Source organism: Moschus berezovskii, chromosome 8 (assembly GCF_049115385.1).
Source record: "Moschus berezovskii isolate FMDL1 chromosome 8, NW_MosBer_1.0, whole genome shotgun sequence".
In the NCBI taxonomy this organism is placed as follows: Eukaryota; Metazoa; Chordata; class Mammalia; order Artiodactyla; family Moschidae; genus Moschus; species Moschus berezovskii.
The window spans coordinates 918,439-943,157 of NC_142467.1; the positions used below are offsets into that span (position 1 = coordinate 918,439).

General features: G+C 41.0%; 1 protein-coding gene across 1 annotated transcript in view; it reads left to right on the forward strand.

Annotated features, from left to right (window-relative positions):
• The window catches only part of TMEM232 (transmembrane protein 232), a 235,145-nt gene that overhangs the window by 34,159 nt on the left and 176,267 nt on the right, over nt 1–24,719 (forward strand). The window contains exons 7-8 of the mRNA XM_055430649.2: nt 6,814–6,937; nt 8,209–8,461. Coding sequence (XP_055286624.2) covers nt 6,814–6,937; nt 8,209–8,461 — 377 coding nt within the window. The remainder of the gene's footprint in view (nt 1–6,813; nt 6,938–8,208; nt 8,462–24,719) is intronic.

A 24,719-nucleotide genomic window follows, 5' to 3' on the forward strand; every position in this document is an offset into this window, starting at 1 on the left:
TTCTCTTTAGCCCTTGCTGTAATGTAAGGTCTCAGGTAGGGCCTCCTCTTTCATTTTCTATTTTACTTATCTCAGAACTATGACAAAATTATGTAAATTTGTTATTTTTAAAACAAGAGGTTGTATTCACAATACACATTACAGAGGTTAAAGGCAAATGTCACCAGGGACCCCCTTGCATTCTCCTGCTCCCTTCTGTTCAACCTTTGAGGAGACAATGCACTCACAGCATGCTCCATGCCTCTGTCCTACACACGTATCCCCAGGAGCACTGTTTTCTATACTTTCCGTCTTCTGAAGGTTGCTATCTCTGAATAAACACAGAGAGATGAGGCTAAAAAAGCATAGAAATGCAAACTCCTTTAAAATTCAGCATCTCCAAGTATCGGATTGGCTGCACGTTTCCTATTTCCAAGAAAAACGTGATAGAAAGTACAGTTAATGTTTGTCCTGAATTTTTTTCTTTTAACTTACTTTCGGGAATCAGAACTGCCGAGTTTCGTGAAGCAGTGTGTGGCTATACCTTCCTGCTGTTCTTATTCCAGCCCCATCAATTTTATGGTTTTTTACATCTTTAGGAAGTTCCCTGTAAGATAGTGACATCTTTTTCATTCCCCATCTTCAGAGTTGGGTGGATTTTTGACATCGTCAGTGTTTTTTGAAATATCTGTTGAAAGTTTCAAGTAACTCTTTGTAAGGACTGCAACATGGAGACATTTTGATTGTCTCCTTTAAAATAATAACTTGGTCATAGAAGCATAAGGAGAACCTAGGCAAAAATTCAAATGCTGATGTTTCTAACCTTTCTATGAGCTGGTATTCAGATGTGTGTCTTTTAAAGAAGTCTCTGGTTATTATATGTTAGTTGGTTTATATTAGTCTAAAAGGCAAACTGGACTGGAGTCAGAGTCACTGAAGTCCAGTACCGGTCTGGTCATTGTTAACTCTGTGTAGTTAAACATTAATTTTAAAAGCTAACACAACGTTGTAAATCAACTATATTCCAATAAAAAATTTAAAAATGGAAGGAAAAAAGTTGAAAAAGAAAAGCTAGAAAGTAAAATGAATCAAGTGACTATGTTATTTTAGACAAGGCAGTAAACTTCTGCCTCCGTTTCTTTATTTACATGTTTAGATGGACATTTATATTTATAAATTGCTTTATCCATGTTTAATTTCATGGTATTGTGGAAGTGAGTCAGTGTACTGGTTATGAGACTTGGTGTACTGCAATGAGTTCACAAAAAGCTGGTGCTGTGTTTAAATGTCTAACCTAAATCAATTCGGAAATTTTCTATGTGCATCAGTTTTCAGTTCTGATTTTTTAACAAACTTCAATTTATAAGTTTTGCTGCTTTTATTCTATTTTTGTCAAAGGCATTTCCCCTTATTGAATATTTTGCGATCAACAGCATTGATTGAAAATAGTATGTTTCTGGTAAAACATTTTTTCTTTAACCATAGGTGGCTGACACTGATGATGAATCTTTCTTCAATTTGTATTTTAGTGAAACTGTCCCAGGTTAGCTACAGTTTCCCAGACTTAAAAGGGAACAGGAGAAACAAAACGTTTGACTGTGAGGTCTATTCTTGGGTAGAGTTTTGTGAAATCTGAGACTATCCCCTCCTTCACTTGACCTTATTTGAAGCAGGGGCCATGAGTACTCTGGGGAAGGACTCAGTCTGTTCATCTTGGAGAGCATCTAGACCTTTTCCTTCAGTCATGACAGATAAAAAAAAGTTACCGAACTCATATCTATTGACTTTGAAATAATAGTATTGCTGTAATTCAGTTCAGCTCAGCCTTTTGAATCCAGACATTTTATGTAGAGTATTTCCCTTAAATTTCATAATAGTCTCTGAAAAGTGAGTGTTGCTGCATTTACTTTATAGACGAGCAGGTTAAGCTTCAGCTGCGGCATGACTGCTGCCCTGTGCCGTGTGTCTAGTTAGTGACAGAGCTAAGAGTCCATCTCCAGCTTTTCTGCTCTGAATTTCATGCTTATAGATATTGTTTGACTGTGTCCGTTAGGCTTTGGTCCCCCTGCAGGTGACAGCGACCTGACTACAGTTGCATCACCAAACAGGGCGTTGTCGATTACACATGCAAGTAGACAAACGCTCCAGGGGTCCTCGGGAGCCAAGCCTCCCTAGCTTCCTTTCACTCCGTCCTTCGTGAGTGACTCATCCTCCTTGTTGCAAGACGGCTGCTCTGCCTTCTGGGGTCGGGTGCGAATTCCCAGGAAAAGGATGAGCGAAGGAGAGCGGAGACCCTGTTATCTGAGTTTAAAACCACTATTAGCCTTTACGGAAGGCTTTCATAATGTGCTTCCTCTTGTATCTCACTGACCAAACCTATACTTAACGCCATTCCAAAGGGGTCTGGGGAGTCTTTTTTTTAAAAATTAGATGTATTTGGTATAATTTATATATAACAAAATTAAAACAGTTTGTGCATACAGATCTATGACTTTTGACAGATGTATACACCTGTGTAATGACTACCCCAATCGAGATGTAAAAGATTTCCATCTTGTTGAAGCAATATTCACTGATAATTTTGCCATTTTGAACACAATTGAGGTTTAGTTCTGAAAGGAAGAAGGAAACAAATGAAACTAGGTGTGCGATAGGCAGCACTGTAATACTGAGGTTACATATTAATGTATTTAAACGCTGCTGCTGCTGCTAGGTCGCTTCAGTCATGTCTGACTCTGTGCGACCCTCTGTCCACGGGATACTCTAGGCAAGAACACTGGAGTGGGTTGCCATGTCCTTCTCCAGTATTTAAATAATGGCTTAGAAAAGCAAAATTGAAAAGATAGGAAAAACACATAGGTGGGAGAAGACTTAAATGATCAGTTCAGTTCAGTTCAGTTCAGTCGCTCAGTCGTGTCCGACTCTCCGCGACCCCATGAATCACAGCACGCCAGGCCTCCCTGTCCATCACCAACTCCCGGAGTTCACTCAAACTCATGTCCACAGAGTCCGTGATGCCATCCAGCCATCTCATTCTCCGTCGTCCCCTTCTCCTCCCGCCCCCAACCTTTCCCAGCATCAGAGTCTTTTCCAGTGAGTCAACTCGTCGCATGAGGTGGCCAAAGTATTGCAGTTTCAGCTTTAGCATCAGTCCCTCCAATGAACATCCAGGATTGATCTCCTCCAGAATGGACTGGTTGGATCTCCTTGCAGTCCAAGGGACTCTCAAGATTCTTCTCCAACACCACAGTTCAATAGCATCAATTTTTCTGCCCTCAGCCTTCTTTTTGGTCCAATTCTCACATCTGTACATGACTACTGGAAAAACCATAGCTTTAACTCTGTGGATCTTTGTCAGCAAAGTGATGTCTTTGCTTTTTGATACACTGTCTTGGTTTGTTATAGCTTTTCTTCCAAGAGCAAACATCTTTTATCTTTTAATTTCATGGCTGCAGTCACCATCTGCAGTGATTTTGGGGCCCAAGAAAATAAAGTCTGTCACTCTTTCCCCTTCTATATGCCATGAAGTGATGGGACTGGAGGCCATGATCTTAGTTTTTTGAATGGTGAGTTTTAAGCCAGCTTTTTCACTCTCCTCTTTCCCTTTCATCAAGAGGCTCTTTAGCTCTTCGCTTTCTGCCATTGGAGCGGTGTCATCTGCATACCTGAGGTTCCTGATATTTCTCCTGGCAGTCTTGATTCCAGCTTGTGCTTCCTCCAGCCCGGCAGTGGCATGATGTCCTCCGCATAGGAGTCACACGAGCAGGGTGACTGCACGCAGCCTTGACGTGCTCCTTTCCCGACTGTGAGCCAGTGAGTGCATGGCTCTACGTCCGTCTCTACCATGCTTCCTGTCCTGCGCACACGTTTCTCAGAAGACAGGCGAGGTGGACAGCATTCTCATCACTTTAAGCGTTTGGCATAGTTTGTTGTGATCCACACAGTCGGACTCTTTAGTGTACTCAATAAAGCGGAAGTAGAGTTTTTTCTTAATTCCCTTGCTATTTCTATGATCTAATGCTTGTTGGCAATTTGATCTCAGATTCCTCTACCTTTTCTAAATCCAGCTTGTACATCTGGAAGTTCTTGGTTCTTATACAGTTGAAGCCTGGCTTGAAGGATTTTGAGCATTAGCCTGCTAGCATGTGAAATGAGTGAAGTGTTTGATAGTTTGAACATTCTTTGGCGTTGCCCTTCTTTGGGATTGGAATGAAAACTGACCTTTTCCAGTCCTGTGGCCACTGCTGAGTTTTCCAAAATTGCTGGCAGGTTGAGTGCAGCACTTTCACAGCATCATCTTTTAGGATCTGAAATAGCTCAACTGGAATTCCATCACCTCCACTAGCTTTGTTCGTAGTGATGCTTCCTAAGGCCCACTTGACTTCTCACGCCAGGATGTCTGGCTCTAGGTGAGTGACCACATTCATTGTAGTTATCCAGGTCATTAAGACCTTTGTTTGTATAGGTCTTCTGTGTATTCTCTGCAGAAGGAAATGGCAAACCACTGCAGTATCCTTGCCTGGAAAATCCCATGGACAGAGGAGCCTGGTGGTCTAAGGTCCATGTGGTCACAAAGAGTTGGGCATGACTGAGCGATTAGCACTTTAACACTTCTCTGTGTATTCTTGCCACATCTTCTTAATCTCTGCTGCATCTGTTAGGTCTTTGCCATTTTCGTCCTTTATCGAGCCCATCTTTGCATGAAATGTTCCCTTGGTGTCCACAGCTTTATTGAGAGATCTCTACCCATTCTGTTGTTTCCCTCTATTTCCTTGTTTACTTAAGACTTTGTGTCTCCTTGCTGTTCTTTGGAGCTCAGCATTCGGTTGTGTATATCATTCCCTCTCACTTCTCTTCTTTTCTCAGCTATTTGTAAGGCCTCCTCAGACAACCACTTTGCCTTCTTTCATTTCTTTCTCTTTGGGATGGTTTTGGTCACCACCTCCTGTGCAATGTTACCAGCCTCCATCCTTAGTTCTTCAGACACTCTGTCTACTAGATCTAATCCCTTGAATCTATTTTTCACCTCTGCTGTATAATCATAAGGGATTTGCTTTAGGTCATATCTGAATGGTCTAGTGGGTTTCCCTACTTTCTTCAATTTAAGCCTGCATTTTGCAATAAGGAGTTTATGATCTGAGCTGCAGTCAGCTCCTGGTCTGGTTTTTGCTGACTGTGTAGAGCTTCTCCATCTTCAGCTGCAAAGAATATAATCAATCTGATTTGGTATTGACCATCTGGTGATATCCATGTGTAGAGTCCTCTCTTGTGTTGTTGGAAGAGGGTGTTTGCTATATTCTCTTGGCAAAACTCTATTAACCTTTGCCCTGTTTCATTTTGTACTCCAAGGCGAAACTTGCCTGTTACTCCAGGTATTTCTTGACTTCCTACTTTACATTCAATCCCCTGTGATGAAAAGGACCTTTCTTTGGTGTTCGTTGTAGAAGGTCTTCCGTTCCGTTCAGTCACTCAGTCGTGTCCGACTCTTTGCGACCCCGTGGACTGTAGCCTACCAAGCTTCTCCGTCCATGGGATTCTCCAGGCAAGAATACTGGAGTGGGTTACCATTTCCTTCTCCAGGGGATCTTCCCGACCCAGGGTTCGAACCCGGGTCTCCCGCATTGGAGGCAGACACTTTAACCTCTGAGCCACCAGGGAAGCATAGAAGGTCTTACAGGTCTTCATAAAACCGGTCAATCTCAGCTTCTTTGGCAATAGTGGTTGGGGCATAGACTTGGATTACTGTAGGGGCTTCCCTGGTGGCTCCAATGGTAAAGAATATGCCTGCAATTCAGGAGACCAATGCAGGGCCCAATCCCTGTGTCAGAAAGATCCCCTGAAGGGCAAATAGATCACTCTATTGTTTCTGAGACTGCACAGAAGTACTGCATTTCGGACTCTTTTGTTGACTATGTGGGATGATTTAACGGATTAGTGGCCTATGAATCAAGGCAGTAAGTAGCTCTAGGCAGAGATAATTTTATATTTACATTATTATAACAATAACACTAAATGTATAATTTCCTGAAACTGTTAGAATATATGTACCCTTCGGTTAATGAATACTTACATGATTTCCCAGTTGTGTGTGTGTGTGAGTGTGTGTGTGCGTGCGTGCATGTGCTGAGTTACTCAGTCATCTCTATTTGTGGTTCCATGAACTGTAGCCTGCCAGGCTCCTCTGTCCATGGGATTCTCCAGGCAAAAATACCGGAGTGGGTACTCCAGGGGATCTTCCTAACCCAGGGATGGAACCCAGGTCTCCTGCATTGCAGGCAGATTCTTTACCATCCAAGTCACCAGGGAAGCCGTCCTAGTTGTATAATTATTTCAAATCTTGACAGTGTTCCATTTAATGTGAAATAAAAATTTATTTTGAGAAATTGCACTTTTTATAAAAATGCTGAGCTTTCAGAGTATTTAGAAAGACCATTTTTAAATTCTCTCTTTTGGGAGTAAAACTCTCTTGAAATTCACTTGTTAGAATCAGTTGTAAAAGGTTAAAAGTCAAAACTTATTGTGAGATCTTGGGGACACTCTAACACCAGTGCCTTCGATTGCTTGCTATGCAGGATCTGTAAAGAGATGTGATCATTTGTAATCTTTTTTACTCTAGGTTTTGTCAGAGCACTACTGTGAAGTCAGCATCTGTCCCAATGTGGCCCTTTTCTGTAAGCGTCTACCAATGGCAAAGAGCACTAGTCTTTGCAGAAAACAAATGTATCTCGTCGTCCACAGCAGTCATTTCTTCTGGCCTATTACCTTTTTCATTGAAGGATTATTTAGTATTATTTTAAACTAAAGTCTTTGTTGTTTTGTTCATAAAATTTCCAGGTTGGATTCAGCCTTGGCTTTGTTGGTCCTTGGGGAGGCTGCCAGATTAAACATAGCTTGTTTGAAAGCTTTCATGGACCTAATGAGAGATTTTCTGTTAAGCATTATGTCTGTTCAAGATCAGGTAAGAGTATATTGTTAATGAAGGTATACAAAAAGACCTAAATTGAAACAGATTTTACTCTGACACTATTTTAATTGTACATTATATTAGGACTTATAACGATCATGAAAGAAAGTGAAAGCGTTAGTCGCTCAGCTGTGTTTGAGCCTTTGGGACCCATAGGCTGTGGCCCACCAGGCTCCTCTGTCCCTGGGGTTCTCCAGGCAAGAACACTGGAGGGGGTGCCGTTCCTTTCTCCAGGGATCTTCCCGACCTGGGAGCAGACCCAGGTGTCCTGCACTGCAGGCAGATTTTTTACTGCCTGAGCCACCAGGGAAGCCCCTATAATGAGCCTGACTTTGTAATAATAATTTTAGTTAAATGTGAAAGTAAAGCATGTTTGCTATACATCCCAGTGTAAACAGATAGATAGAGACACAGAAACAGCATATGACACTCACGCGCGCACATGCATGCACACCGGAGGAGGTTTAAATTTCATCAGCAAACCTGGGATCAGGTAGTCATGGTTCAGTTTCCTATTGAAAAAGCTTTTGTCGTTCCATATTATGAAGATTTATTAATACATTTTACTGAGGATGAGGTAACTGTTTCTCTGTTGCTGAACTTTGAGCTTAGTTCTAATTCAGTTAATTGCATTATTCACAGTTCAGTTCATTCGCTTAGTCGTGTCCAACTCTTTGCGACCCCATGGACTGCAGCACGCCAGGCTTGCCTGTCCATCACCAACACCAATTCACAGTTAATTACAAATAATATTGAACTGATATTCTCATACAAAAAAATCTTTACCTGCATTTGTGAATATTTCTTTAGAATAGATTTATTACCAAATGATAGACTATATACTTTCTTTTAATCCTCTTACAACAGCTGTTCAAATTCCTTTCCAGAAGATATAACTTCCTTGCTTTCCTATGAAAAAATGTATAAAAATGTACATACAAATTGCACTTTATACAAACAGATTCTTTTACAATATGAAATGGAGAATAGTATCTCATTGGATTAATTGACAATCCATTGATTACTAAGGAAATTGAAATGTTGCACTTTATATACTTTTTAGTAATTTTTTATTTTTTGAACCTTGTCTCATGCAATCTACCCATGGAAAACTTGCTTTTAATGGGGGCATTTTAGAAATATTAGTTGATTATGGTCTTTTAACAACTCTATAAAAACTGAAGATATTTCTTACAAGTATGGTATGTAGTTCTCATTATGACAGAACATACTTTGATTCTCTAATAGCTGTTTTCTCATTTTAGGATAAAAGCTACGAGGTAGATGATTTTTCCTGGGCCCAGAATGTAGTCTCCATATACATAAAAATTCTTGCAGAAATCTGCCTATATGCGGCCAATTCTGTTTTGGGAAAGACTGCTTTAATTGGTTTCTGTGACTGTAAAAGTTCACAGAAAGATATTTTACTTGTGGACAAATCACAAGAAGAGCCAGAATTGAGGGAAACAAGTATTTCAGGTCTTTTGGAATATTTCTCTTCAGAAACATCAGATTGTTGTAAGTAAATTGTTTTTTCAACTTGAGAAATATTTTTAAGATATCTCTCTATATATAATAATAAGCTTTTTTTATGTACAAAAAGTTAACATTTTGAAGTGGGAAGGTAAATTTCAAATTTGCTAGAATTTTCTACAAATTTAGGAAGTCTGTTTTATAAGATGGAAATTTTTGATCAATAATTTTAAAACAGCTGAAATGTACCCTAGAGTTTGTTGACTTATGATTCAAGTTGTATTCCTTGGAAACAGGAGATGCCCTTAGGAAGACGCCTAAACTGTGTGTGAAGTTTGATTTGCTCTTGTTCCAGCAGGCCTCCTCATCCGTCGTATCCATGTTCATTTACCGTTTCTCTTGTCCTTCCCAGACCCCAGAGTGCTTCTCTTTAATCAGATATTATAGTACATTCTTCACATCTCGCATTTTATGCTCAAAGTGTACCTGACTTGTGTCTCAAGAATGCAGTTCATTTTTCTACTATTGCCTGTGCATGCCCTTCTGTTTTGGAAAGGGCACGCCAGGGACGATGTAATTCAGAAGGCTTCTTCCAGGTTGACTAGCACTCTTCCTCCCTCATGAGTATCATGTCGTCTGTGGTCTGTGTGTCATTACAGTCTCTTAGGTGTGTGTCTCCCACTCCCTTTAAGTGTTGCGACAACTGAGGCTGGAGAGTCGGGTCTGAATTATATTTGTATTAACCCAGTATTTACCATGGCATTTAGCACATAGTTGGTGGGCAATAATGATAGTTTATTATTATGTTATTAAATAAATCACTGAATTTCAAAGATAATTGCAAGATAAGGAGGCAAATTCATTGATTTTGAACATGTGTGAATATAATTTTAAACAGTAAGACCTTAGTCACAGTTTCTTTCTCAAGAACTTGCTTGCTGTTTTAAAAGTACTTTCAATGTAGTTCTGGTTTAAACAGTAGATCGAAAGTTACTTTGAAATGTAATTTACTTGACTTTTGCCCACTTTTTAAGAAGATGATGCTTATTTTTTACTAGTCCCCATTTTAAATAGATTTTTAGTTAACAGGTAAATTATACTTCTCCCTTGTTTACAGTATTGATCAAGTGAACAGGCATTCACTTCTCTCACTGTTTAAAATTTTTCAGATGTTTAGAATGGTCAGAAGTCTTCCTATATAGCAGCAGCTCAACAAATGATTTTTAACTTGCCGCTGCACAGATTCATGTAAAACTTTGGGGCCTTCAGTTTTTTCCCAGCTGTGTGGAATTAGTTCTTTCTGCCCTTTCACTGCTCTGCTCAGTGATGGGTCCAGAAGACAGCCTTCCGTGTGTAGGATCTGTGCTCCTGGAAGCTTCTTGGCCTCCTCCCTCTGACCATGACCCCTGAGCTCTGATAAAACCTCCCAATGATACCGTTGTGTGTTTCTGTGGATCTTAGAATTTTTCTTCTTTTTAGCAATCTGATTTTTTTTTTTCAGCAGATTGATGGTTTCAGTGCATTTATTTGTTCATTGTTGATCTTTCTTTGAAGCTTCTTATCATCTCCCGATGACTTTTATATCATAGGAATAGAATATGGGTGACTTCTTGGAAGAGATTTTTGCTTTTCCTTTTATTATTTAGAGCTTCATATTCCTCATCCCCCTGAACAATACACCCCAAGTCTTCCTAGCTCAAAGATTGGTCACGTCCCCCATAATTGTTTCTCTGCCAAGAGCAGACCTATTGAGAATTTTTTTGGCAGTTATTTGTGCTTTTTTCCTTCTAAGCAGCACTTATAGAGAATGATCTGTGAGCTTGGACTTGCCAAGGTCTAGTCATCCTTGGTCATTGCTTTCTCTTCTTTATAAATCTGAATGAGCACACTTGTTTCTGGTTGGTATGAACTCAAACCAGTGGAAAAGTATGACATCCAAGAAACAGCAGATTCTGACATGCGTCCCTAGGTGACATCGCTGCCTGGATACCTGTGCTGTAACTGATAATCTCATGAAGGTATATATTTTAATCACGTGCTGCATAACTCCTGTAGGAATTTCTAAAATTCATTGTTGGTATAATGTACAATGTGAATCTATCCTCTGTAGTGTTATGGATCAAAGAGCCTTCCCTACAGATCACATGGAGTCAGCATTTTATTCTTGAATGGCAATAAATAGAGAGAAGGCAGTTTCTAACAGACTGCTGTCCGAAGGAGGTGCCCTGAGGCCATGGGTGACTCTTCTGCTTTCATTGATGTTTTTCTTATGCTTATACTTGAACTTAGCTTTGAAATAATTAAAAAGCATCTTATCGATATTTTCTCAACCCAAGTGGGAAAATAGATGTTTCGATCTGTGGAATACCTTTAAAGATTCTATCTGCAGTAAAAAGGAGAGACATACCAAAGTTGCTTCCTCTGCAGTCAAAAGTCAATACATTTTCTTTGGCATCAAAGTTGTACAAGCCATAAATAATACCAGTGGTGTTTGCCTCATTAACGATTCTGAGTATTTTGAAATCATCAATACTTAAAGTGTCTTTGTGATTTCTTGTGGGGAGTGTTTAAAGTGAGTTGATGATGATTGTTTTGCTAAAGCTGTCTCAAGAGTGTCAGGAAATTCTGCAGTTTTCTTCGTCTCTGTCGGAACCAGAGGGCGTGCTTCTACTGGACACGTGGTTTAGGGCTCCTCCTCGTGCTTGCACTGAACTTTTGCTCTTCCTGCATCGGTCAGCATGGCGAAAAGTCGTCGCTTTACGCGACTGCTCATATGCAATATTTCGCCAAGGGGTAGATCGGGCTTACTGTCTTTGTGGATGTGTTTCATTATAAGCTGATTCTTTGTAGCGTCATTGATTGGTTTTCCCAGAGTGGGAAATGATTCTGTCTGGGCTGTCCTATGTGCATGATCGTCGATAATGATCGCTTCTCAGATCACTGAAAATAGATGCCTCCAAAAGTGACGTCTGTGCAGACCTTGTCAGCGTGATCACTGGAGAGGCTGGGACTGTCTTTTTGGAAAGTGACACAGAGAACAAGGACTGCCTCTTTATTTAATTGAAAATAACTTGATTTTTCTCATAATTTTCCCTTCAAGTAAGTATATTTTTTTGTTTAGAGTGAAAGTATCAATTCTGGAGTCATACAGACTTGTATTTTAATTCTGTCACTTGTATCTCAAAATTCTAGTGAAAGAATCAAGTCTGGACTCATGCAGATTTGTATTTTAATTCTATCACTTGTATCTCAAAATTCTAGGACAAATGATCTAATCTTGGATTTCTTTGCTCCATAATTAAGATACAAATACTATTCTTATCATGAGACTTTTTATAAGAAAAACACTATGGAAACCTATACATACTCGGCATAGTAACTCATGGATAGTAAAGGGCCAATGGATGTTAATAGGTTTTCAGTTGCTAGCGTAGTTAGTGATGTTGAGAAGTCAATGAGGAAGGGTTTTTCCCTAATGCTCACTCCTCTGTACACTTTCCATCTGGGAATTCTATTTTATTTACTTAAAAGATATAAATGACACTGGAAAACATTTAAGAATATTATCAATAGCCCTTTTATGAATCAATCAGGCAGTATTCTTATGGGTCATTTTTGTGTAAAGCCCTTAATATAAAGAAACTCTTCAAATCATGGTTTTATGAAGACAATCTTATAGGAAACTAATAACTTCCATTAAGTTAATTTCCTGTCAGTCTTACTTGGTGCAGGTGCAGAACCTGAAAAATTTAGAGGAATGGATGACTACTTAGCATGTACCTTCTTTATTCTAAGGTTTTATGTCAGACACACTTATCATAGAGTCAGATATCTATTAATTCTAGACTGAGGTCTCTGGCCAGTGACAGAAGTGCTGAGCTTTCATGATTTGGGTTTAATAGAAATTCCTGTGTTTGGTTATAAATACCACCTCTGGATTTAACATCTGGTGGAAACTCCAGGTGTCTGACTTGTAGGATTCCCTTCATGGAGGACCATCCTCTACACCTGCTCAAAATCCATATGCTGAAATCATAACCTGCGACGTGAGTGTATTTGGGAGATAGGGCCTACAAGGGGGTAACTAAATAAGGTCATGCTGGTGCGGCCCTGATGTGGTAGAACTAGTGTCCTTATAGGAAAGACACCGGAGAGCTCACTCTCCGCTGGGTTAGACACAGTGAGAAAGCAAACCGTCCCAAAGCCAGGAAGAAAGCACTCACCGTATACAGTCAGACGGCACCTTGATCTCAGACATCTCAGCCCTCACCACCGTGAGAAAGTAATCTTCTGTTGTTTAAGACCTCCAGTCTACGGCGCTTCGTTATGGCAGCCCAGGCAGACTGATGCACTTCCCATGGTGTTCAGCTGTTGGCAAGTTTGAAGGTCATTATTGGAAAAAAGGTTTTTGAAGTGACTTAGCAGCAGCAGCAGCATATACCTAGAAAAGATAGTTTTGAACTGGAAAACTATGAGGGAAGTTGAAAAATGTTAATTTATTTAAACACACAGAATTTTTGCCTGTTGAAATTATGACTTTGAAAAACACTTTGTCCTGATGGGTAACAAAGTAATCATCCTAATGGATATTTGCCAAGCTCTTACTGTGTCAGACATTGTTCTGGGCATATAGCATGCATCACCCAACATAATAATCGTTATAACAAGACTGGATTGTAGATATTTGTAGTATCCCCTTTTGATAGATAAGAAAGCCGAAGCACTACGTGTTTATTTTTCCAAGGAAATTTAGTTTGTAAAAGGCACAAGTGAGGGTCAACCTAGGCAGTCTGTCTTCAGAACCTGCACTAATAGCTACCTCACTGTGCTGTGCTAACTATGCTATTTGACCTTTCGTGTGAAGTGGGAAAAAAAATCCGTTTGCTTGTTGAAGAATATGAAAAAGATGACTGAGAACTTCTGTCTGACAGTCCTTGTTCTACAGCAATGCTTCAGTTCAGTTCAGTTCAGTCGCTCAGTCATGTCTGACTCTCCGCAACCCCATGAACCACAGCACGCCAGGCCTCCCTGTCCATCACCAACTCCCGGAGTTCACTCAAACTCATGTCCATCGAGTCGGTGATGCCATCCAGCCATCTCATTCTCTGTCATCCCCGTCTCCTCCCACCCCCAATCCCTCCCAGCATCAGACTCTTTTCAAGTGAGTCAACTCGTTGCATGAGGTGGCCAAAGTATTGGAGTTTCATTACAAAAGCATTTTCAGACTTTCTATTGTGTGAGTCCTTATGGCCAAGATAAACTCCTGGACCTTGTTTCAGAAATTTGGATTGAAAATCTTAAAAGTAGAATCCAGGAATAATTTGTATTAGTAAACCACTTCTGACACTGTATTTTGAGAAAATATAGCCTATGTATTTTGCTGTATGTTCAGTTCAGTTCAGTCACTCAGTCATGTCCAACTCTTTGCGACCCCATGGACTGCGGCACGCCAGGCCTCCCTGTCCATCACCAACTCCCAGAGTTTACTCAAACTCATGTCCATTGAGTCAGTGATGCCATCCACCATCTCATCCTCTGTCGTCCCTTTCTCCTCCCGCCTTCAATCTTTCTCAGCATCAGGGTCTTTTCCAATGAGTCAGCTCTCCGCAGCAGGTGACCAAAATATTGGAGTTTCAGCTTCATCATCAGTCCTTCCAATGAACACCCAGGACTGATCTCCTTTAGAATGGACTGGTTGGATCTCCTTGCAGTCCAAGGGACTCTCAAGAATCTTCTCCAACACCACAGCTCAAAAGCATCAATTCTGCAGCACTCAGCTTTCTTTATAGTCCAAATCTCACATCCATACCTGACCACTGGAAAAACCATAGCTTTGACTAGACGGACCTTTGTTGATAAAGTAATGTCTTTGCTTTTCAATATGCTGTCTAGGTTGGTCATAACTTTCCTTTCAAGGAGTAAGCGTCTTTTAATTTCATGGCTGCAGTCACCATTTGCAGTGATTTTGGAGCCCAGAAAAATAAAGTCTGACACTATTTCCAGTGCTTTCCCATCTATTTCCATGAAGTGATGGGACCGGATGCCATGATCTTAGTTTTCTGAATGTTAAGTTTTAGCCAGCTTTTTCGCTCTCCTCTTTCACTTTCATCAAGAGGCTTTTTAGTTCCTCTTCACTTTCTGCCATAAGGGTGGTGTTATCTGCATATCTGAGGTTCTGGATATTTCTCCCTGCAATACTGATTCCAGCTTGTTCTTTTCCCAGCCCAGCGTTCCTCATGATCTACTCTGCAAATAAGTTAAATAAGCAGGGTGACAATATACAGCCTTGACGGACTACTTTTCCTGTTTGGAACCAGTCTGTTGGTCCATGACAAGGTGGTAAAATGTCCTCATCAGAGGAAAATGCTTTTCTTACTTGTTACAGACTTTTATGTATGCAACCAGTTAGTCCTGGAGAAGGAAATGGCAACCCACTCCAGTGTTCTTGCCTGGAGAATCCCAGGGACGGGGGAGCCTGGTGGGCTGCCGTCTGTGGGGTCACACAGAGTCGGACACGACTGAAGCGACTTAGCAGCAGTTCGTCCTTACAGCTTTCGCTTTGTATCTAACATCACAGAGGGAGACGCAGCTCTGTGTTACACAGCGTGTTTGAATATAGTGTATGGCGTATGCACTATTTATGCCATCTTCTGTGTTCGGCTTTGGTTTTTAGAGTGATGAGAGAGTGGCTTTTTAACAAGCCTTGAGTATCTGAAATCTGTTCTGTGAAAGTGAAACTTGAAGATGATCTATCTGGTGAGAAACGGGCAGCAGACCCGGGTCCAGTGTGTCTCATAGGAGAAGCCGACAGGGAGCGATAGAATGAAAACGCCGCGGAGTAGGAAGAGCCTTCTCACCGTGCCGTTCTCACCCCGTGAACGTGAGACCATGTGCGCACAGTGCGTGGCCACCTTCTGCTCAGAACTCAGCTGAGGTTTGGACTCCCTGTCTCCCCAGACGGGTCACTCCACTTTTGAACCCTGCAAAGGACTCTTCCTTATATTACACTGAAATCTACCTTTCCATGTTTTCCAAACGTTTGCTTAAATTTTGCTCCCCAGCTGCTGCTGCTGCTAAGTCGCTTCAGTCGTGTCCTACTCTGTGCGACCCCATAGACGGCAGCCCACCAGGGTCCCCCGTCCCTGGGATTCTCCAGGCAAGAACACTGGAGTGGGTTGCCATTTCCTTCTCCATGTGTGAAAGTGAAAAGTGAAAGTGAAGTCGCTCAGTCGTGTCCGACTCTTCACGACCCCATGGACCGCAGCCTACCAGGCTCCTCCGTCCATGGGGTTTTCTAGGCGAGAGCACTGGAGTGGCTTGCCATTGCCTTCTCCATTGCTCCCCAGAGGCAACCAAAAACAGTCTATTCCGTTCCTCACATGCAAGCCCTTCAGATATTTGAGGATAATTGCTTTGGTTCTCTTTCTCCATCTCCACTCTCTCATCAAATCCTGTGTCTTTGCTTACTGCCAAGTTCCTGTGTTAACTTTGTGTAATGAATGAAAGGCGTATGTTAAATATGGTTTATAATTAACATACGTTTGCTGGGAGGTGGTAGTGTTGTTAATTTTGTCTGAATTTGTTGTAATTTATCCTAGTTTAAAGTATGAGGTGAAGACAGGTAGGTCCCAAGTATTTTTCCATTCAATGTTGTCTCAGAACGGAAAAAAGTAAATATGACATTTTTGCCTTTCATTCTTTTGTTGAGGATTATTTTCTTAAGTTGGTTCTACAGTGATGATAGTGAATGAAACTACATGTCACAGTTGTAAAATAACCTTGTATGCTTCATTTTGATTCATTTTAACTTAGGGAAAAAACATTAGCACAGAGTAATATTTCCTTTTTAAAAAGTAAATGAAAGTTAATTGGAATCTTAGAGCCAATTGAAACTTTTAATGATACTCTATTAAATCTTCAATATACCTCTTACCTTGGTGAAGGTTATCCACAAAAATACTCAGTAATACAATTGTGTTTTTATACATGGAAAGTATTTAACTACTTTAATAACCCAAGTACAGGTTAGCCATCAAATTCAAACAAATATAAAATTATAATTATAGTACTGCTTATATTAATATATATATATGGCAGTTAGACAGATGTATCTATTTGTATTTTTAATTTTATTGTGGGAAAAGCACTTAACATGATACCTACCTTCTTAGAATTTTACATATACAGTGTGTTATTGTTGACTATAGGTACAGCGTGGTAAACCAGTTCTCTAGAGCTTATTCACTTTGCTTGACTGAAACTTTATGACTCTTGATTAGTAACTCCTCATGTCTCCTTTCCCTTGCCTCCTGGAAACCACACTTTCATTCTTTGATTTTATGAATATGACTATTTTCTATGCCTCCTATAAATGAAATCATGCAGTATTTTGTCTTTCTGTGACTGACCTACTTTGTTTCACATAATGTCCCCAAGATTCATGTGTGTTGTTACATATGGCAAAGCTTCCTTCATTTTTAAAGCTGGATAGTATTCCACTGCAGAAATGTGCCACAGTTTCCTTGTCCACTCATCTCCTGATGGACATTAAAGTTGCTCCTATCTCTCGGTTATTGTGAGCAGCACAGTACTAAAGAGCAAACATCTCTGTACTAAATGTAAGAACTGTGCATGCTTTCCTTTGGATACATAGCTGGAAGTGGGATTGCTGAATCACATGGTAATTCTATTTTTATCTTTTTGAGGAACATTCAGACTTTTACATAGCACCTGTTACCATGTTTCTTCAAGAAAATTAGAGATAGCAAGGGGGTATTTCATGCAAAGATGGGCTCGATAAAGGACAGAGATGGTCTGGACCTAACAGAAGCAGAAGATATTAAGGAGAGGTGGCAAGAATACACAGAAGAACTGTACTAAAAAGATCCTCATTTCCAGATAATCACTATGATGTGATCACTCACTTAAAACCAGACATCCTTGAATGAGAAGTCAAGTGGGCCTTAGGAAGCATCACTACGAACAAAGCTAGTGGAGGTGATGGAATTCCAGTTGAGCTGTTTCAAATCCTGAAAGATGATGCTGTGAAATGCTGCACTCAATATGCCAGCAAATTTGGAAAACTCAGCAGTGGCCATAGGACTGGAAAAGGTCAGTTTTCATTCCAATCCCAAAGAAAGGCAATGCCAAAGAATGCTCAAACTACCGCACAATTGCACTCATCTCACATACTAGTAAAGTGATGCTCAAAATTCTCCAAGCCAGGCTTCAACAGGACATGAACCAAGAACTTCCAGATGTTCAAGCTGCATTTAGAAAAGGCAGAGGAACTGGAGATCAAACTGCCACCATCCATTGGATCATCGAAAAAACAAGAGAGTTCCAGAAAAACATCTACTTCTGCTTTATTGACTATGGCAAAGCCTTTGACTGTGTGGATCACAATAAACTGTGGAACATTCTGAAAGAGATGGGAATACCAGACCACCTGACCTGCCTCCTGAGAAGCCTGTATGCAGGTCAGGAAGCAACAGTTAGAACTGGACATGAAACAACAGACTGGTTCCAAATAGGAAAAGGAGTACGTCAAGGCTGTATATGGTCACCCTGCTTATTTAACTTCTATGCAGGGTACATCATGAGGAACGCTGGGCTGGAAGAAGCACAAGCTGGAATCAAGATTGTCAGGAGAAATATCAATAACCTAAGATATACAGATAATACCACCCTTATGGCAGAAAGCAAAGAAGCACTAAAGAGCCTCTTGATGAAAGTGAAAGAGGAGAGTGAAAAAGCTGGCTTAAAACTCAGCATTCAGAAAACTAAGATCATGAAATTGGATCCCATCACTTCATGGCTAATCACTGCAGATGGTGATTGCCGCCACCACTGCTAAGTCACTTCAGTCGTGTCTGATTCTGTGTGACCCCACAGACAGCAGCCCACCAGGCTCCTCCATCCACAGGATTCTCTAGACAAGAGTACTGGAGTGGACTGCCATGAAATTAAAAGATGCTTGCTCCTTGGAAGAAAAGCAATGGCCAACCTAGACAACGTACTAAAAAGCAGAGACATTACTTTGCCAACAAAGGTCTGTCTAGTCAAAGCTATGGTTTTTCCCGTAGTCATGTATGGATGTGAGAGTTGGACTCTAAAGAAAGCTGAGTGCCAAAGAATTGATGCTTTTGAACTGTGGTGTTGGAGAAGATTCTTGAGAGTCCCTTGGACTGCAAGGAGATCCAACCAGTCCATCCTAAAGGAAATCAGTTCTGAATATTCATTGGAAGGACTGATGTTCAAGCTGAAACTCCAATATTTTGGCCACCTGATGCGAAGAACTGACTTGTTTGAAAAGACCCTGATGCTGGGAAAGATCGAGGGCGGGAGGAGAAGGGGACAACAGAGGATGAGATGGTTGGATGGCATCACTGACTCAATGAACATGAGCTTGGGTAAACTCTGGGAGTTGGTGATGGACAGGGAGGCTTGATGTGCTACAATTCATGGGGTCGCAAAGAGTCAGACAGAACTGAGCAACTGAACTGAACTGAACAGGTACCATGTTGCATTCCCACCAGCAATAATCTTTTTCCCATTGGAGTGAACACATGTTGTATTTGCTTTTTGTGGATAATGGCCATCCTGGCAGGTGTGTGGTAGTATCTCATTGTGGTTTTAATTTGCATTTCCCTGATGATTCCTAACATTGAGCTTTTTTATTTTTTTCGTTTACCTACTGAACATTTGTATATCTGTTGAGGTCCTTTGTTCATGGTGATCCATCTTTATGAAAGTTATTTTCAGTTCTGTGTCAGGTAAATCATATAGTGCTGTCTCACTGAGATTTGTTTCTGGAGATTTTTCTTTTTTTTTGTTTGGAATTATTTGCTTGGTTGTTCAGTGAAGAGATATATTACCAAGTCAGGTTTTCCTTTGACTCTGACTTCAGTTTTGACTGTCTTTGTGTATTTTTGGCTGCTGTGGGTATTAGTCATGGCACACGGGGCTCTTCATGGAGGTGCGTGGCTTCTCTAACTGTGGCGCCTGTTTAGGTGCCGTGATCCTAGCTCTTTGACGCTTTGCCACTCTCCTCTCTCACCCTCATCAAGACGCTCTTTAGTTCCTCTCCCCCTTCTGCCATAAGAGTGATATCATCTGCATAGCTGAAATTGTTGGTATTTCTCCCGGCAATCTTGATTCCAGCTTGTGCTTCATCCAGCCCAGCGTTCCTCATGATGTCCTCTGCGTGTAAGTTAAATAAGCAGGGTGAGGTGTGCTCCTTTCCCGATACGGAAGCAACCCACTGTTCCATGTCCCATTCTACTCTTGGTTCCTGAGGTTTCTGGCATACAGGTTTCTCAGGAGATAGGTAAGAATTTTCCCATCTCTTTAAGAATTTTCTATGGTCTGTTGTGATCCTCAAAGACTTTCATGTAGTCAATGAAGCAGAAGTAGATTTTTTTCCAGAATTCCCTTGCTTTCTTCATGATCCAACAAATATTGGCAATTTGATCTCTGGTTCCTCTGCCCTTTCCTAAATCCAGCTTGTACATCTGGAAGTTCTTGGTTCTCATACTACTGAAGCATAGCTTGAAGGGTTTTGAGCATATCCTTGGTTGCATGTGAAATGAGGATATTTGCATGGTAGTTGGAACATTCTTTGGCATTGCCCTTCTTTGGGATTGAAATGAAAGCTGACCTTTTCCAGTCCTGTTTTCCAAATTTGCTAATGTACTGAGTGCAACACTTTAGCAACACTTTAATCTTTTAGGATTTGAAATAGCTCAGCTGCAATTCTATCACTTCCACTAGCTTTTTTTGTAATAAAGCTTCCTAAGGCCCACATGACTTCACACTCCAGAATGTCCAGCTCTAGGTGAGTGACCACACCATTGTGGTTATCTGTCATTAAGACCTTTTTTGTACAGTTCTTCTGTGTATTCTTGCCACCTCTTCTTAATCTCTTCTGCTTCTGTTAAGTCCTTACCATTTCTGTCCTTTATCGTGCCTGTCCTTGCATGAAATGTTCCCTTGGTATCTCCAGTTTTCTTGAAGAGATCTGTAGTCTTTCCCAGCCTGTTGTTTTCCTCTATTTCTTTGCACTGTTCATTTAAGAAGGCCTTTTTATCTCTCCTTGCTGTTCTCTGGAACTCTGCATTCAGTTGAGTATATCTTTCCTTCTCCTTTTCTCAGCTATTTGTAAGGCCTCCTCAGCCAACCACTTTGCCTCCTTGCATCTCATTTTCTTTAGGATGGTTTTGGTCACCACCTCCTATACAATGTTATAAATTTCCGTCCATAGTTCTTCAGGCACTCTCTCTACCAGATCTAATGTCTTGAATCTATTTGTCACTTCCATTGTATAATCATAAGCGGCTTGATTTACATCATACCTGAATGGCCTAGTGGTTTTCCCTACGTTCTTCATTTCTAAGCCTGAATTTTGCAATAAGGAGTTCATGATCTGAGCCACTGTCAGCTCCAGGTTTGTATACTCTGTAGAGCTTCTACATCTTTGGCTGCAAAGAACATTATCTATCTGATTTTGGTATTGACCATCTGGTGATGTCTGTTTGTAGAGTTGTCATTTGTGCTGATGGAAAAAGGTGTTGGCTACAACTAGCATGTTTTCTTGACAGCACTCTGTTAGCCTTTGCCCTATTTCATTTTGTACTCCAAGGCCAAACTTGCTTGTTTTTCTGGTTATCTCTCTCTCTTTTTTTTGCATTCCAATCCCCTGTGATGAAAAGGACACCTTTTTGATGCTAGTTCTAGAAGGTGTTGTGTTAACAGGTCTTCATATAACTGGTCAGCCTCAGGTTCTTCAGCATCAGTGGGTGGGGAGAGGCTTGGATCACTGTGATATTGAATGGTTTGCCTCAGAAATCAAGTGAGATCCTTTTATCTTGTTTGAGATTGTACCCAAGTACTTTATTTCAGACTCTTTTGTTGACTATGAGGGCTACTCCATTTCTTCTAAGGGAATCTTGCCCACAGTGGTAGATATAGCAGTCATCTTAATCGAATTTGCCCATTCCTGTCCGTTTTAGTTCACTGATTCCTGAGATGTTGATGTTCACTCTTGCCATCTTCTGCTTGACCACATCCAATTTACTTTGATTCATGGACCTAACATTCCAGGTTCCTATGCTGTATTGTTCTTTGCAGCATCAGACTTTACTTTCACCACCAGACCCGTTCATAACCAAGCGTCCTTTCCCCTGTGGCCCGGCCACTTCGCTGTTTCTGGAGTTATGTTGAAAATCGCTCTCTGCTCTTCCCTAGTAGCATGTTGGACACCTTCCAAAATGGGGGGCTCATCTTCCGGTGTCGTATCTTTCTGCCTTTTCATACTGTCCAGGGGGTCTCCAGGCATGGGTACTGGAGTGGGTTGCCATTCCCTCCTGCAGTGGATGGACCATGGTTTGTCAGCACTCTTCACTATGACCCGTCCATCTTGGGTGGCCCTGAATGACATGGCTCATAGCTTCACTGAGCTACACAAGCCTCTTCACTGTGATAAGGCTGTGATCCCTGAAGAGGCCTGTTACTATTGAGGACATCTCCAATTCCATTTAAGAACAATTCTGTTTTTTTTAAAAAAAACAATTGTTTTTCTCCCCTCGGTGACACTCAACACACACTAATTTTAGTAGTATTGTGGGTCTCTTCTGTTATACTCTCACTTTAAAAATTAGAGTAAGCATTTATTTGTCTCACTCATCTCTCCTTTAAATGCCTTATTGACTGATACATCTAAGGGTAGAAATTTGCTGGTTAGTTTGGCAGGTAGTCATACTCTTCTCAACAATTTCTGTTTTGAAGCCAGGTTTCCTTAATAGTCCAATACTTGGGCAACATTCAGAAAACTAGGATCATGGCCTCTGGTCCCATCACTTCATGGGAAATAGATGGGGAAACAGTGGAAACAGTGTCAGACTATTTTTTGGGGCTCCAAAATCACTGCAGATGGTGATTTCAGTCATGAAATTAAAAGATGCTTACTCCTTGGAAGGAAAGTTATGACCAACATAGACAGCATATTAAAAAGCAGAGACATTACTTTCCAACAAAGGTCCGTCTAGTCAAGTCTATGGTTTTTCCCGTGGTCATGTATGGGTGTGAGAGTTGGACTGTGAGGAAAGCTGATCGCCAAAGAATTGATGCTTTTGAACTGTGGTGCTGGAGAAGACTCTTGAGAGTCCCTTGTACCACAAGGAGATCCAAACAGTCCTTCCTAAAGGAGATCAGTTCTGGGTGTTCATTGGAAGGACTGATGCTGAAGTTGAAACTCCAATACTTTGGCCACCTCATGTGAAGAGCCGACTCATTTGAAAAGACCCTGAACTGGGAGGGATTAGGGGCAGGAGAAGGGGATGACAGAGGATGAGATGGCTGGATGGCATCACCGACTTGATGCACATGAGTCTGGGTAAACTCCGGGAGTTGGTGATGGACAGGGAGGCCTGGCGTGCTGTGATTCATGGGGTCGCGGAGAGTCGGACAGGACTGAGCGACTGAACTGAGCTGGGCAGTACTTGTACAACTGTAATTTCATTCCTTTCTCATTCATTCAGTGTTTGCATTAGACTGGGATAAACAGATATCACGTAGCAAGATGCAAACTATTAGAAATTCCCTGGTGGTCTAGTGTTTAAGATTTTGCACTTCCACTGCAGGGCACACAGCTTTGATCCCTGGTCAGGGAACTTAAGATCCCATATGGTGCTGCAAAAAAAAAGTAAAATTTTTATGGATTTATTATCTTAATTAAGAAAAGGGAGGCTTTTATTGCTCAAAGATGTCATCAAGATTCTGTCTCTTGACATCTTTGTATTCTGACAGCTCAGGATGTTGGATTTTCATTCCTATGCTTGTTACCTCATTATTAAAAGGTGGCATTTGAGCTGTAGACATCACAGGCCCACAGAGAAATGCAAAGTAAAAGGAAAAAAATGGAATGATGCTGATTCTCTTCTAGAGTTCGTCTACCTTATTATAAAATGAAAGATTTCTAGAAGGACGTCAGAAGACTAGCCCGTGTGTGGAATTGTCAGGCCTGGGTACCCTTGTCACCACTAGCTACGAGAAGGGTTGGCAGAGTAAATATCTGGTAGGGAGAGAGACATTTATAATGGCTCATGAGAATTCACTCCCAAGATCTGGGTACAACATAGGTCTGTTTTTAAGGAAGGGTTGCCAGGTATAGCACGTAGGGAGGCATGCAACTATCTGATGACTTTCTTAGAAAGTAGGAAAGGTGGCAAGTCTGTGTAGTCAGCACTGAATACCAATGCAACATACTATTTTATCATCTGTAAATTTTTACAGTCACAGTGTTAGCAATTTGAATAGTTGTATCTACTGTTTTGAGTTTACTGTCTTGTTTGGTTACAGATCCAACGTCAGAAGGTCTTTGTATTTGTTTGGTATTTATAAACGTTGAAAATTAGTTTGTTTCACATTAGTAAAAACCTTGTAAAATATATTGCTCTTACATTTACTTGAATATTTTGTGCTATTTTTGTTTTGACCCAAATATGTTGTACATACATTCTTAACAAATATGAAGCTCCTTTCTTTATGTTGATCCTCTAAATTAATTGATAACTTCTGTCCTTATTATTGAAAACTCATGAGTTGTCTTTTTTTGGAATACTGAACAACTTCAGTTATATTTGTCTAGTACTATATTTTCAATTTCTCTTTTTATGATAACTTTACAATTTTACCAATGAAATTGTTTTGCTTTTTCATTTGCTCCAAGTTCATATTTTCCTGGTTGATTTTTAGAAAAAAGTGTCACTCAGAAGCTCAATTACTGTGTTCTTTGGAGGATGTTATAATGTTAGACTTGATCCCAATGCTTCTGAGCCTTGGGCAATAGCAGTGATAAATCTAAATATAAACGTTTATGAGGAATAACATGAATTCTACCTCTGCTTATGTGGTTTAAATTCTTATTATTTTGGTTAAATCTGCTAATAGGATGTGAAAGTCTGGACTGCTTTGTGTTGCTGTGCTCTGTCTTTAAATGAAATCATTGCTAAACATCTCTGGCTTTTGGCTCCCCGTGTCTGATTCATATCAGGAATGTTTTTCTCCGGCGGCGCAGGCGCAGACGCGGGAGACGCCCGGCTCCGGCGGCGCAGGCGCGGGAGACGCCCGGCTCCGGCGGCGCAGGCGCGGGAGACGCCCGGCTCCGGCGGCGCAGGCGCGGGAGACGCCCGGCTCCGGCGGCGCAGGCGCGGGAGACGCCCGGCTCCGGCACAACCGACCACGTGCAGAATCGTGGCTGAGATGAGCTACCCCGCGCCCAGGGTTAGGGCGGTGGCCGAGAGGA